Source organism: Lactuca virosa, chromosome 1 (assembly GCF_052849685.1).
Source record: "Lactuca virosa cultivar CGN04683 chromosome 1, Lactuca_virosa_CGN04683_v6, whole genome shotgun sequence".
NCBI lineage: Eukaryota > Viridiplantae > Streptophyta > Magnoliopsida > Asterales > Asteraceae > Lactuca > Lactuca virosa.
Window position 1 is genome coordinate 48,431,759 of NC_136426.1, and position 14,729 is coordinate 48,446,487.

General features: G+C 32.7%; 2 protein-coding genes and 1 long non-coding RNA gene across 3 annotated transcripts; 1 reads left to right on the top strand and 2 right to left on the bottom strand.

Annotated features, from left to right (window-relative positions):
• Window positions 1–1,153: 1,153 nt before the first annotated feature.
• LOC145123264 (uncharacterized) lies at window positions 1,154–3,067 on the bottom strand. The gene is made up of 3 exons (XR_013715091.1): window positions 2,957–3,067; window positions 1,575–1,975; window positions 1,154–1,481 (listed from the first exon to the last, which is right to left on the bottom strand). It is a non-coding gene; the product is annotated as an uncharacterized LOC145123264 (long non-coding RNA).
• A 44-nt stretch (window positions 3,068–3,111) lies between these two features.
• LOC145123139 (putative cyclic nucleotide-gated ion channel 16) lies at window positions 3,112–5,987 on the top strand. Its single transcript, XM_079058440.1, has 6 exons — window positions 3,112–3,570; window positions 3,666–3,878; window positions 3,992–4,299; window positions 4,534–4,645; window positions 4,723–4,959; window positions 5,041–5,987. Exons 1-6 carry the CDS (start codon window positions 3,112–3,114, stop codon window positions 5,734–5,736), a joined length of 2,025 nt encoding a protein of 674 aa, XP_078914566.1. The 3' UTR covers window positions 5,737–5,987.
• Window positions 5,988–6,344: 357 nt separating this feature from the next.
• Window positions 6,345–6,872, bottom strand: LOC145113645 (uncharacterized). Its single transcript, XM_079049715.1, has one exon. It carries the CDS (start codon window positions 6,870–6,872, stop codon window positions 6,345–6,347), a length of 528 nt encoding a protein of 175 aa, XP_078905841.1.
• Between the last annotated feature and the right edge of the window lie 7,857 nt (window positions 6,873–14,729).

Genomic DNA, 14,729 nt, shown 5'->3' on the forward strand with positions numbered 1-14,729 from the left:
CCCGTGTACCCCTCTGACTCCGATTCCAAACTTGATTTTTCCAACTTTTTCGTTCTTCGCCCGATCATCCCGAAATCTTCACCAATGCTTCCCGGCACCTCCCAAAGCGCATTCCAAGCTCCGGTTTACCTGAAAAATACATGAAAGTGTGCAAATAAGGTTGTTCTAGAGACTAACATGAATATGATGAAATTCAAGAAAAATGAAGAACAATTATGCTAAATAGATGCATGAAATGAGACTAAAAGGTGTGCAAAAAGGTGCACAAATTGCACCTAACAATTATTATTATTATTATTATTATTATTATTATTATTATTATTATTATTATTATTATTTTCTATGTTTTTATTAATTATGTTTTTTATTTAATTTAATGTTAAAAAAAAGATAAATATTTTGGAGTGGTGACCATTTCCTATGTGTAGTGGGTTGGATGTGAAGCCGACGTGGCGTAGAGGTGGCACCACTTTTTCGGTGGGTTGGTGATGACCACTCCCCACAGCCTTATCTCTAGTTCCACCAGCTCGAAGACTGCATCAGCTTCCACGGTTTTCATTATGTTTCTTCCCCAAGGGCACACGTCGATTAACATTCTTAAGACTGCTTCCGTTGCTTGTGGTGAGGTTCTTTTCCTTATGATGTTTATTGTTTGTTTAGAGAAACTGAACCTTAATCTCTCTAAAACACTGTGAATGGAATGGAATGAAGATTAGAATGGAATCAAAAAAATGAACAGTAACAGCAGCTGCACAGGGAGATTGATTCCGTACAGGAACATGTTGATTCTGGAACAGGGACAAAAAAGAGAACATGACCAATCACCAATTTGTTAACTTCTAAGAACATGACTGTAATTAAAACTTGCATTAGTAACAATGTGGATGTGAACAAGAGCTGCTCCCCCTGAAAAATAACTTCAAATTTTTGAGTCAAACAAAAAGAAACCAGAACATTTTTATGTTGCAATTTTTTTTCGATGTTGACGATTTTGCCCTTGATGATCATTTGGGTTTTTAGCACACCAAACAACCACCATTAACAGAAAAATGATTATAATTACATGTTTTCATGAGTACATTTTTCTGTTTTTATGATGTTGACGATTTTGCCCTTGGTGAGGAATTAAGTTTTTAACACACCAAACGACCACCATTAACCGAAAATTAAGTATACTTACATGTTTTTGTCCAAACCAAACAAAACTAAATAGAAAGAAACTTAAATTGACCAAATAAAAGAAACAGAATCGAATGAAACAAACACATTACAAGTTGCATTTTTGTCTCAAAACAAGACAATTTTGCCCAATACATGACAGTTAAGCTTTTTGAACTGATGTCTTCATGTTGAGCAAATACACCAATTTCACGACATATTGCTTCAATTGTGTTCTTGTTATCTCATGTTATCACAATCACTTGAATCCCAGCTACTCTGCAGTCTTCAATGGCTTGTCCAACTTCCTTACGTGGAGGATCCTTCACAGATAAATCAATACCACAATTTACTTTAAGACATTGTACTTTGTAAATCTAAGTATAGAAATGAAGACTAAGCATATAGCTGTTTACCCTTAGTCCAGCTAAGCCAACAAAGATCAAGTTACTTTCGGTTGAAGAGTAATTTGCTGGATCAAGTAAAAGGTTATGAGCAGGATGATCTTCATCACCATTATATATAGTGAAGTGTGGAGGATCTTCTTTGTATGCAAAACCCAAAACACGTAATGCAGAAGAGGAAAACTCGTTAAGGCTATCTAAGATAGCTTTCTTTGACTTGTTGTCAAGTTCCACAACAGAACCATCAAGTAATTGGATGTAGGACTCCTTTCCAACGGGAACTCATGCCTTCGACAAACACATTAAACAACAAAGTTTGATCGATTACCTTGTTTTTGTGAAGCTTCCCTGATCGACAAAGATTTATGCTCGAGCCTGCTTCCTTTCTTCTTTTCGGTATGTCCGATGGCAGCCTACATATGACGAAGGGTTTTCCCTTACAGTGATAAGAAACGTGTATAGGGTTTACCAAATAAATCAGAGAGGTTAGACGGTTTTGATATTAATAATGGTTAAAATGGACATAAAATAAATATAATGGTTTATTTAGGCATTGAGGTAAAATACATAGGGTTTTAGAGTGATTTTTCCAAAATAAAAAAGCCCACTTTGCAAAATTTGAATCTAATTTTGGTTTTCCTGATTTGTGAAATTTGAATTTAATTTTGAGTGTTTTTGCTTGATTTAGTTTGATCCAAACAATTTTTTTTAGTGATCCAAAGGAAAAAACTAGACCGTTCAATATAGATATCCCTTTAATTAATTATAAACTTTTTTATAATAATTATATTTTTCAAGTAAAAAAAGACAAGTAATATATTTTGGAGTAAATTACACGAATGGTCCCTATGGTTTGGGGTAGTTTGCACGTTTGGTCCCTAACTTATTTTTTTAACTCAGAAGGTCTTTACTGTTTGTTTTTGTTACCCGCTTGGTCCCTGTCTAATCTAAAAAGACTATTTTGCCATTGATTTTTTAATTTACTTAAATAAACACACTCCAACCTCACTTTCACTTCCACCTCATCTTATCTTATCTTATCTTATCTACCCTACCTTATTTAAATAAATTAAAAAATAAAGGGCAAAATAGTCTTTTTAGATAAAACAGGGACCAAGTGTGCAACAAAAACAATTTGTAGGGACCTTTCAAGTTCAAAAAATAAGTTAGAGATCAAACGTGCAAATTACCCTAAACCATTGGACCATTCTTGTAATTTACTCTATACTTTGAAAATGATATTTTTTTTTTTTACAGTTAGAATTCAACTGTGATTTAAGTTTCATCAATATCGAATTCAAACTGGTTTGATGGCATGGATTATAACTTAAAAAAAAATCAAACCAAGAAAAGCGAAAACTCAACCAATGAACACCATCCTTGTGGCCAATTACCCAATTCGTCTTTTTTCATCCACTGGTTTCAAACTTGTCTTATTAATTCGCGCTTTGCAATGTGTTGCCGTTAATTTCTCCCCCTTCTTCTCCAATCACAGTTTCTTATTTCTCCATGGAATTCAACACAGATTTTGAAACATTCTGAAGGAATCATGAACAAAATGAAATACATTCGTCTTTCATCCACCAGTAGCATCCCGAAAACCACAACAAGCAATTTAATCACAGCCAATAACCAAAAAGCGTCATGGTGGACCCAGATCTTCGATCCAGGTGGCCAGTTCATTTCCAGATGGAACCACATGTTTCTAATCACCTGCCTCATGGCCCTTTTCGTTGATCCACTTTACTTTCTTGTACCAGAGATCTCAAAGGAGAAATACTGTATGCGATCTGATTATGGTTTTGCAGCAATCATCACTGTTTGGCGTTCTCTGATTGACGTAATCTCCTTTATCCATATTTTTATCAAGTTCCGAACAGCTTATATTGCCCCAAATTCAAGGGTTTTTGGGAGAGGTGATCTTGTTATGGATCCACGCAAAATTGCTTTACGCTACTTAAGAACTGGTTTTTCTGTTGATTTTGCTGCTGCTCTCCCATTGCCTCAGGTTCATTCATAATTTCATATATATCATATTCTCCATTTTCTTTAATTTTTATATTGTAACAATTCGTTAATCACCATGATTTTTGATTTTTGCAGCTTTTCATTTGGTTTGTGATTCCAGCTGTGAGAAGTCCTACAGCAGCTCACGCCAACCATTCGATTTCTCTGGTTATCATCCTTCAATATATCCCCCGATTATTTGTCATATTTCCTTTAAATCAACGCATTACAAAAACTACGGGTGTAATTGCCAAAACCGCATGGGCGGGGGCCGCTTACTACATCATGCTGTATATGCTCGCTAGCCACGTAAGCAACCAAACTCCAATAAAAAAAAAGATGAGAATCCATATGTGTTGGTATACATATATAAATATATCATGTATTATTTAATTTGATTTTTATGATATCTATCAGTGCAGGTTATTGGAGCTACATGGTATTTATTGGCTATTGAGAGGCAATATTCATGTTGGAAAGAAGAATGTGCGAAAGAGAAGAACTTGAGTAATCCCTGTAACCGTGTTTATTTTGATTGTGACCATGTGGATGAGCCTGGACGTGATGCTTGGTTAAAACAAACTCAGGTTTTGGCTAATTGTATTTCCGAAAATAGCCCTATTAATTTTACATTTGGCATGTATGGCCCTGCTTTCGCTGAAGGAGTCACATCCGCACCATTCTTCGAAAAATACTTCTTCTGCTTTTGGTTCGGCTTAAAAAGTCTAAGGTATACCTCATCTCATCTCATCTCATATATCTAATTATGTTAACCAATGTCTATTCCCATGTACATTTTGCTATTTGCAATGTCAGCCACCCAATATGGATTTTGCTCATTTTGGGTCCACCTATCTGTTGTGTATGTGGGCCAATAATAATAATAATAATATTTTTATTTTGCATCGGCTTTAATTTGTGTGCTAAAATCATTTTAAAGTTTAAACCAATTGATGGTGTGCAGTTCATATGGGCAAAATTTGGAGACGAGTACAAGCACGGGGGAAACGCTTTTTGGGTGTGGTGTATGTCTTGGAGGCTTAGTTATATTCTGTTTGCTTATTGGCAATATGCAGGTATAAAATTTTGCTTCTCTTTATACTTTCAGCTGATTTTAGGGTTTGATATGATTTTGAATATTTGTGTCGTGAAGACGTACCTACAATCGACAACTGCAAGACTAGAGGAATGGAGGGTCAAAAGAAGGGACACTGAAGAATGGATGAGACACAGACAGTTGCCACCAGATTTACAGGATAAAATCCGTAGATTCGTTCAATACAAATGGCTTGCAACCAGAGGAGTAGATGAAGAAGACATCCTACGTGCTTTACCCTTGGATTTACGACGTCAAATTCAGAGGCATCTTTGTTTGGCTCTTGTTCGTCGTGTAAGTTTTTGTTCAGTTAAACAAAAGTAGAAAACAGAAGGGAAGAGATTGTAATGAATGAAAATGGAACAAAAACTGCAGGTACCTTTCTTCTCGCAAATGGATGATGATCAGCTTCTACACGTGATATGTGAACACCTAGTTCAATCGTTAAGCACGAAAGGCCAGTATTTGGTTCGAGAAGGGGATCCGGTAAACGAGATGACATTCGTGATAAGAGGTCAGCTCGAGAGCTCGACTACCAATGGAGGGCGATCGGGATTCTACAACTCCATCACTCTGAAAGCGGGTGATTTTTGTGGCGAAGAATTACTGACCTGGGTTTTAACCCCCGATTCAAACGTTAACCTCCCGTCGTCGACTCGAACAGTAAAAGCCCTAAATGAAGTGGAAGCGTTTGCACTTCGAGCAGAAGATTTGAGATTTGTAGCGAAACAGTTTAAACGACTTCATAGCAAGAAGCTGCAACACGCTTTTAGGTATTACTCGCATCAATGGCGGACATGGGGAGCGTGTTATATACAGGCGGCGTGGAGACGGCATAAGAGGAAGAAACTAGCGGATGAATTGGCGAGGCAAGAAGGGTTGTTTCAGTACTATTATGGTGATGATGGTAATGATCAGAATGTGCAGCATTTGGGAGCGACGATATTGGCGTCAAGATTTGCGGCGAATACGAAAAGAGGGATTAGTCACACAGAAACGGTTGTGGGTTCTGGTTCCTCGAGCTTAGAGATGCCGAAGTTATTCAAGCCGGATGAGCCTGATTTCTCTTGAGTTGATGAAGTCGGGATTTGCAGTTTGTCACTTTGACCTTTTTGGGGATCCGATCACCCATTATTTGACGAGTAACTTTTGTTGGCAACTAGATAGATACCAGATGTAACACCATTTTGGTGCCATATTATAACTGTGTTATAATATCAAATCATCAATGGTGTTATAACATCAAGTGGGGAAATGGGCAACATGTTGTATCTTGTTATGACACCAATTTTTTTTCCATTTTATAATTTATTTTTTATTTATTTCGATTTTTTTTTTAAATTTAGACAAATATTTTTTAAATATAAATAATAAATAAATATGTTTAAAAATTATAAATAACAATTAAAATTTTTTAAAGATTAAAATTAAAATAAAGACTAAATTACACATAATATCCAAAAACAAAAAAAGAAATAACATCCAAATTAAAAAAAAAAAATACAACGCTATTCATTATCGTTATTGTTACCATAGAATATATAATCCGCCAAGTCCTCTCGAAGTTGTCTGTGTTTATTTGCGTCCTGAATGTCAACAACGCGATGCAAATAATCTGCTGTTCCTGGTTGAAACTGAACGTGTCTGGGCTCCGTTGGGATATAGTGTGCAATATTTCGTCATTTATCTTCTACTACCATGTTATGCATTATGATACATGCATACATGATATATCGTAGAGTTTCTAAACCCAATGGTCGTGCTGCATGTTCAACTATATGCCACTTCGCCTTCAGCACTCCAAAAGCACGTTCCACATCCTTACGTGCTCCTTCTTGTCTTCTCTTAAAAAATTTGTCTCGTTCTTCAACCGGGTGGCGGAATGCCTTCACGAATGTGGAATACTGAGGATATATTCCATCTGTAAGGTAATACCCATATTTGTATTCGTTTCCATTCACCGTGAAAGGAGCATCCGGGGCTTTTCCATTCAAAAGATCGTCGAATATTGGCGACTGATCAAGGACGTTGACGTCGTTGTTGGAACCCACAACCCCAAAAAATGCATGCCAAATCCATAAATCTTGAGAAGCGACAGCCTCTAAGACCAACGAAGGTGATCCGTGAAGACCACTTGCGTATTGCTCTTTCCATGCTACCGGACAATTTTTCCATTTCCAGTGTATGCAATCAATGCTTCCGATCATTCCGGGAAACCCATGGCGTTCTTCATGCGCCGCATACAATTCTTGCAAATCATGCAACGAAGGTTTCCGCAAATACACGTCTCCAAAAGTTTCAACAACACCCCTTGACAATGTATACAAACTCTCTCTTGCGGTTCTTTCGGACATTCTCATATAGTCGTCCATGGTGTCGGGTGACTCCCCCATAGCCATCAAACGAATGGCCGCAGCACATTTCTGCAACGTTGTAAACCCTCGTCTACCTCTAGCATCATATCTTAATTGAAAAAATTCGTACCTAAACATAAATTAACTACAGTTTAAAAATATATTGCATATGTTGTAAAATTAAAGAAACATGTAGTACATTTTTATTTATTTTGTATAAAAATATAGTAAACAAACGATACCGGCTTTCCAAGGCGTTGGCGATTCGTAAGAACACATCCCTACTCAAACGAAATCTTCTTTTGAAGTCTTTCGCCCCGTATACACAATTATCCGCAAAGTAATCGCGATATAGATGTTTGTGTCCTTCCTCGCGATTTCTGTTTAACATTGCACGTCTTGTTAGTAGCGGGGCTGGGTCTGGTTGTAGCAGGTCGGTAGTGTAATAATGATACATCATCCTAAAGAAAATATCGTCATCTGAATCATCGGACGAGTCGAAAAGAATCCATATTTTTTTTGAAGATAATTGAAAGTATGTAGAGAGGAGAAGTGAAAGTGTGTGAAATTTTTTATAAAATGGTAGGTATTTATAGGGTAAATTGTTTTTTTTTAATAATTAATTTTTTTTCAAACCGTTGCAATTAAAAGGTTTCAAACGGTAACAATTCATTCGTTTCATCCCGTCGTGACGCCAACGAGATCCACCCTCGACGAGTTACAACGAGCAGGGGGGGCGGTGTTCCCCCCGTTAAGCCGCCGTCGCCAAGCGCCACGTAAGTGGCGTTACATCTCGTTTGGCCCATACCGATTGCTCTTAGGCTAAGGGGAGTGGTAACACTCTTAACACCTTGCCATGTCAGCTTTTTGAGTGACACCTCATTTTTTTCTATTTAGCACCTAATCTTAACATTTGGTAGGGAGTGGTAACACTGTTAGCACTCCATTTTTTCTTCTTTTTTTTTTTAATTTAATTTAATTATTTTATTTTAATAAACAAACATTTTTTTAATACTACAAAAACATTTTTTTTGATTTATTTAATATCACATAAAGTAATTACCTTTTGGTTATCTTTTTTGTGTTTGTTTAATTTGGTTCCATTTGTTTGATTTGGGCAAAAGTGTCATGTATTGGGCAAAAATGTCATATGTTTTGAGACAAAAAACATGTAATTATCCTCAGTTTTCTGTTCTAATATTGATTCCATTCCAATCTCCACTTGATTTCATTCCTATTCCTGTCCAGCATTTTTCTTTTCTGTCCCTGTGCAACTACTGTTCCTGTTCTATTATTGATTTCATTCCATTTCACTCCTGTTCTAATCTTGATGTTACAATCTATTAAATTACATTCTATTCTTGATTCCATTCCATACTAATCAAATGAACCATAACAAAAACGTTAAAATTGTCCAATTATAACACAAGGGTAAAATTGTCCAACTATAACAAAGGAACCTGAAACAATCCAATTACTCACAAAACCACATTATCTTCATAAAACAAATCTATGACAGTAAAGGGGCCAGTTAATATTGGACAAGCAATACATCACTTAATATAGTTGTATGCCTTTCTCCAGTAAGAATCCTACATGAAACCTCTGAATGGAAGAGTGATTACAATTGATCTCATGAAGCAAATGGTTTTGAATCTCATTAGAAAATCCCGATGCTTTAAAACTGATAAAATTTATTTGATGATAGGAGAAAATCTAAAGAAAAGAACAACAACTCATGATTACTTGTGGTTCAGAATAAGAAGCATAAAGTTCTAATTACCTCTTTGAACCTATGAAAAAGCAAATCTGAACACTCATCGCCATGACTCAGCAACTGAATGATCTTAGCAAAATAAGAAGCATAAAGTTCTAATTACCTCTTCGATCTCCTCCGTCTCCACCGCTACATCATTAATCCAAACTCCAATCCCCTTTCTCTGTCCAAGTTCCTGTGTTAATTATCGTTGTCTCTCTCACACACATTAATGTGTGTAGTTGGGTTTCAGGTAGCGACAATAGTGAAATTAAGAGAGGAATCAGAGGAAGAAGGAGGGTTTTTTCTTTTTCTGGTTGAAGAAGAAGAGCGAGTTTTAGTGGGTTAATGTCAAAACATGAAATCGAAAGATTAAAAAAGGGGGGGGGGGTTGAGTTTCAGTGGGCTAATGTCGAAAGAAGATGAAGAGATGTCTAAATCTGCTCTCTCAACTTTTAAGGCGAAAGAGGAAGAAATAGAGAAGAAAAAACTGGAGGTTAAAGAAAGAGTTCAAGCTATTGAAGAAGAAACCGTTTGGACCAATCACCTTCTCCATTTCCTTTCTCTCTCATCTCGCCAATGCTTTAACGACTGGAGCATAGCGAGCCCCCTAGCGAGCGCTAGGGGCGGTGTTCTTCTTGTCTTAACGAGCTTAACGACCGGCCTTAACACCTCCACTCCGTTCAGCCTTACAAGAGTCAAAAGTTTGACAGTTGTCGATGCCATTCAAGCCAATGCGACTTGCTTTTACTGATTCTATTGTGTTTTAGAGTATCGGCTTTTTCACTGAGTTTTTTGTTGAACAAAAAATCAATATCATAAGAGGTTTTCATAAGTTTATTTATGAATTATACAATAATTTATCAATTAAAAGATTAGAATAATATTAAAAATGCTAACAACTTCTATTCACTGGACATATAAAAAAAACCTCGAATAAGGAAAGGCAAATGGAACCATAAAAAGCGCTGTCTCCAATCTCCATATCAACCGAATAAATTCCGCTTTTTGTCCGTTTAAATTTTCTAAAAAGAATGTCATGACAAAGATTGAACGATGAGCTTTCATGCAAGAATGCGCTAGATTCAACTTGGCATCTTTTATCTGTTTCTAATAAGTTTAAACTAGTGTTTCTGTTTATTTATGCAACAATATTATATGTTTTTTTTCTACATACTAGGTGTAAGACCCGTGTATTACACGGGTTTTAAAAAGATAATAATATCAAGTTGTAAACATTAAGCAAATTTTAATGTAATACTTTGTTGGTAATTTTGAATTTTATTACAACACAAGTGGCAGTAAACGATTATTATTTATTAGGATAGAAGATGGACATGACATCATATTTGCATTTTTATCCCTTAATAACATCATACTTTCATTTGTATCACATAATGGCATCGTACTTTCATTTCTAAACTTTCATCCATATAAATCGAACTGTAAATTAAAAAAATCGATTGAAAATATATAATAATGAATGGAATTACTAACATGTTGTGGATCTTGGTATCTTAGTGTCGATTTTTGAGAGTTTGATATTAACACCGTATGAAATTACAAATTCATATAATTGAAAGAGATACAAAATTCCATGAGTAGAAGAAAAACACAATTCAAAGTTTAATGAGATGCTAAAATTAAATCGCTATAACAGTCAACATTCCATATATTATACTATGACATTTATTCGAATTCAAAGAATTAGGTGTCAAATTGAAAGGCATTAAAAAATACGGTCAATATCAGCCAAAATTAAGGAATGTTTAACTGATTATATAAAAATATTAATTAGGTGACATTTTTCTAAATAATAAGGTATAAAATTTATTTTATTAATCATCAGATATTACAAGTGTATAATTATTACAACTATCGTGTTATGCAAATGGAGAAATATAGGAATTCAGTCAAGCAACATAAATGGTTTCTCATCCAGCAGACCATGTTGATAACGTTGAAGAGTAAAAATGGTAGGCATCAGATATGCTCCCTTTATTATCAATATAAGATTCTTAATAATGTTTTGTTCTGTGTTCATTCATTAGATGTTATTGTTACTTTTAATTTCATGCTTTTTAAACAAAACATATATATCTAAATTTTTTGACATTTGTAGCAACTATAAAATAATACAAAATTAGTTAATTGTTTTCGGACATTATAAATAAAATATTGTCTAAGGTTGAAACATAAAACATCACATTTTCATTTATTTAAAATTACTCACTAATTCTACATATGTCGCATATGAGACTTAAATGTTAACCTTAAAGAGGATTGACATTTCATCATATGGTTAGGCCAAAAGTACATTGGTCAAATTTTCATTTACTTGATACAAATTCTAATGTGAAATATTTAAAATAGTTTGTGAACTATACGAAGAAAAGTTAAGAGTAGCATATACGTAAAATTCTTTCTTTTATATATATATATATATATATATATATATATATATATATATATATATATATATATATATATATATATATATATATATATATATATTAACATTTGACGCCATCTATGAAAAATAAAATGTTGAGGCTACTTATAGAAAATAAAATTTAGATTTTACGTAAAAAAATATTTATTTTATAGTGAATTTGTTATGTTTATAGTAGACATCTTTTATAATGTGTGGATAAAACATAATATTCTTAAATATAAGATGAAAATTAAAACATTCGACACCTTAATACTATAAACATAATTTTTTATTTATAAATTTTAAATAAATAATAAATTAATTGGTTAAATTAAAAATATAAAAGGCTAAAAGTGTGTTTTGAAATTATTTTATTATATAAGGGTGTATCTTGAAATTGTTTTATTACATAAACGTGTGGGTGATGGGTACTGTTCACAAGCTTCACAAAATCAATTTGTTCATTATATCGAACAGACCATTTCTATGTATACCGCGTTTAGCAAAATAGTGTATCGAAGTATTCTTGGCTTAGTGGTTATAGTGTTGGGGTGTTTCTAATGAGGTCCTACTTCTATTCCGATATGAAGCATTTTCTTTCTTACATTACATTTTATTATTATCAATATAATAAGCTGACGTGGCAGCCACGTCGTTCCAACTAATAAAATGGAAAAAAACCTGAAAATGCCATGTGGAAAATATTTATGTGAAAATAACTAGAAAATTACATGTTGCGAAATCAATATAAGAATGACATGTGGCAAAAAGTTCTTTATTTATTAGAAAGAATTTCCAGTGACGTGGACGTGGATTTTTGTTATATAAACCGACAAAAATGATAACAAACTATTACATAATATATGTCACTAAAAAAAATCCACACCGTTACATAAATTCTTAACAACTTACAAGTTCACATTAACCCTTTGAAATAAAGCATCTACAATGGTGAGTTTAATGAGAGAGTTGAATGAGGTGACGAGTCTGTGTGTCATTGAATAGATGAAACTCTACCATTGTGAGATGCCACTTTGACATTCAATAAATTTGGAGTTCAATGGTCATTTTGACATTTAATAGATGAAACTCTACCATTGTGAGATGTCATTTTGACATTCAATAAATGAAAGTTTTTAATTCTTAAATATTTATTATAAATTACATTTTGTAACATTCTATTGAATTTTGTAGAGTTCAGTGCATTGTAGAGAAAAATAATAATAGAGTTATATGGATTGTAGAAAGATGATGTGACAATCCATTGAACTCTATGAAGTTCAATGCATTGTGGATGCCCTTATACCAAATGAGAAAATATCCTCTTATATTTTCTTCTTACTTATTCTCCTATTCATTAGATCAAGACAAATATTAAAATCAATAGAAGAGATTAAGAGAAAATTAGTGATATTCATAACAACTTATAACTTCTCTGCAATTTGGAGAATTAAGTAATCTAACCATTTTATAACATTTATTCGAAGAAAATAACTATTTTTTTAGCTAAACAACCACCTAGTCCGGAAAAGGCATTCCGGTACAAGAAAAAACATTTTTTTGATCGATTCCGGAACAACATTCATGATTCCAGACCAACATTCTGGATTTCAGAAATAAAAAACTCCGAAATTTCAAGAACAAGTCCAGAATCCGATAAAAACAATTCCAGAATTTCGACAAAAAAATTGTTTTTCTTAAATTTAACAAAAAATTAAACAAACATAGTAATGTGAACTATATATGATATCAATGTATAAAATTAGACATTTTATTGGAAAACGGTGACATTAAACATTTCAAAATGTAGCATTCGGAATCCCAAAAAAATAAAACGATTTCTTTGAAAATTAAAAAAAAAGAACTGGGATATGAACAATACTCCGGAATGAGGGCATTCCGGAGAAAATGGTTATTTTTCAAAAACTGAAAAAATGATTATTTTCTTTGAAGACCTAATTTGTAATGGTTAGATTACTTAATCCCCCTTTAATTTTTTCTATACCAAATATATTATTTTGTATAATTAATTTTGAATTAGTTATCATATTATTAAAACAACTATTTAATTAAATGAAAAACATGGCATGACAATTGGTAAAGAGAAAGTAGATTGTGACAATTATATCTACATATATTATAGTGTCTGCTTTTTACAAATAAAACTTCAACATAAGAAAAATATGAAAGTGACGATGCTTCTGTCTTTATTGAGTAGTGGTGGGGAAATTTTATAAAAAAAGTTACATAGCAATTTATTATTTTTTTTAGAAAACATATATAAACAAGTTAACAAAATGTTAAAAAGTTTTTGATAAAATTCATAAAAGTAAATAGATTTGGATAAAAATTGTTAAAAGGAAAATTATATGGGTGTGATGGGAATCATGATCTAAGATGGATTAACTTAGGCCATAAAAAATTAATTTATTGTAATTTATAAAATAGTTTATAAACTAGGTTATTGATAAACTAGTTTGATATAACTTATTGATAAGCTAAAAATTAGTTTATAAGTTAGTTTGCTAAACAATGTCTTATGTAAAGGATATGAGCAGTAACATTTGGGTTGGACTCTAACTCTGTTGTTGAAAAAAAATCGTCAATAATGCTAGGCCAGAAACTTATTGTTTAAATATTGCGTACAAAAATGATAAACACTTAAAAAAATTATTGTTTATTTAGTGATAAATTCCTAATAATAATAATAATAATAATAATAATAATAATTATAATAATAATAACTAGAATTTGTCCCGTCCATGCTTCGCGGCGGACACAACCGAGGCCGAAATTGCGTAACTACTGCAAATTTTGTATTAGGTACGAACTATTTTTGTATTTTTTATACATATGGACCGTTTCTGCAAAAAAATTGCATAAGGAGGTTTTCTGTAACTTACAAGGATATTTTTTGTAATTTTTTTTTCTACACAACAGTTAGATCTGCCAACATACAAAAATGTTAAACATGGAAACTCTTTTTGTAAAAAACACCAAAGGACCTTTTTGTAAATTAAAAAAAATAGTAACTTAATATGCCAATATTAAAAAGTTTTATGGTAAAAATCGTAAAAACTTTACTTGACTATATCTAAACCATTTTTATTTAATATATATAATATACTAACCCGTGTATTACATGAGTTGATTCAAAAAAATATTAAAATGTAAATAATAAGTATTTTTTAAAATAAAATTTTGAAATAAGAAACAGATTAATTGCAATTTAGTATAATATTTATTACATTTGATAGTTTACATATATAAGTATTATGTGGCTTTTTAATTTTAAAAATTGAAAAAAAAACCATAAATTAACATGTAGATATTATTTATTTAAAAAATATCACAAAATAATAAATGTCAAAACTCATTAGAAATTGACATGTGACAATACTACCTTCAATTTATTAAAGTAGATAATAACATCGTTTTCGACTTGAATCCAAATTTGGTCTATTAATATTTAAGAATTTGAGATTTGGTGTTGGGTTGACCTAAGCCCGTTTTATCTAAC

Coding starts and splice junctions, on each gene's coding strand:
- LOC145123139 (XM_079058440.1), top strand. CDS start 3,112: ATGAACAAAATGAAATACATTCGTCTTTCATCCACCAGTAGCATCCCG. Junction 3,571..3,665: donor CTGCTCTCCCATTGCCTCAG/GTTCATTCATAA, acceptor TGATTTTTGCAG/CTTTTCATTTGGTTTGTGAT. Junction 4,960..5,040: donor GTTTGGCTCTTGTTCGTCGT/GTAAGTTTTTGT, acceptor CAAAAACTGCAG/GTACCTTTCTTCTCGCAAAT.
- LOC145113645 (XM_079049715.1), bottom strand. CDS start 6,872: ATGATCGGAAGCATTGATTGCATACACTGGAAATGGAAAAATTGTCCG.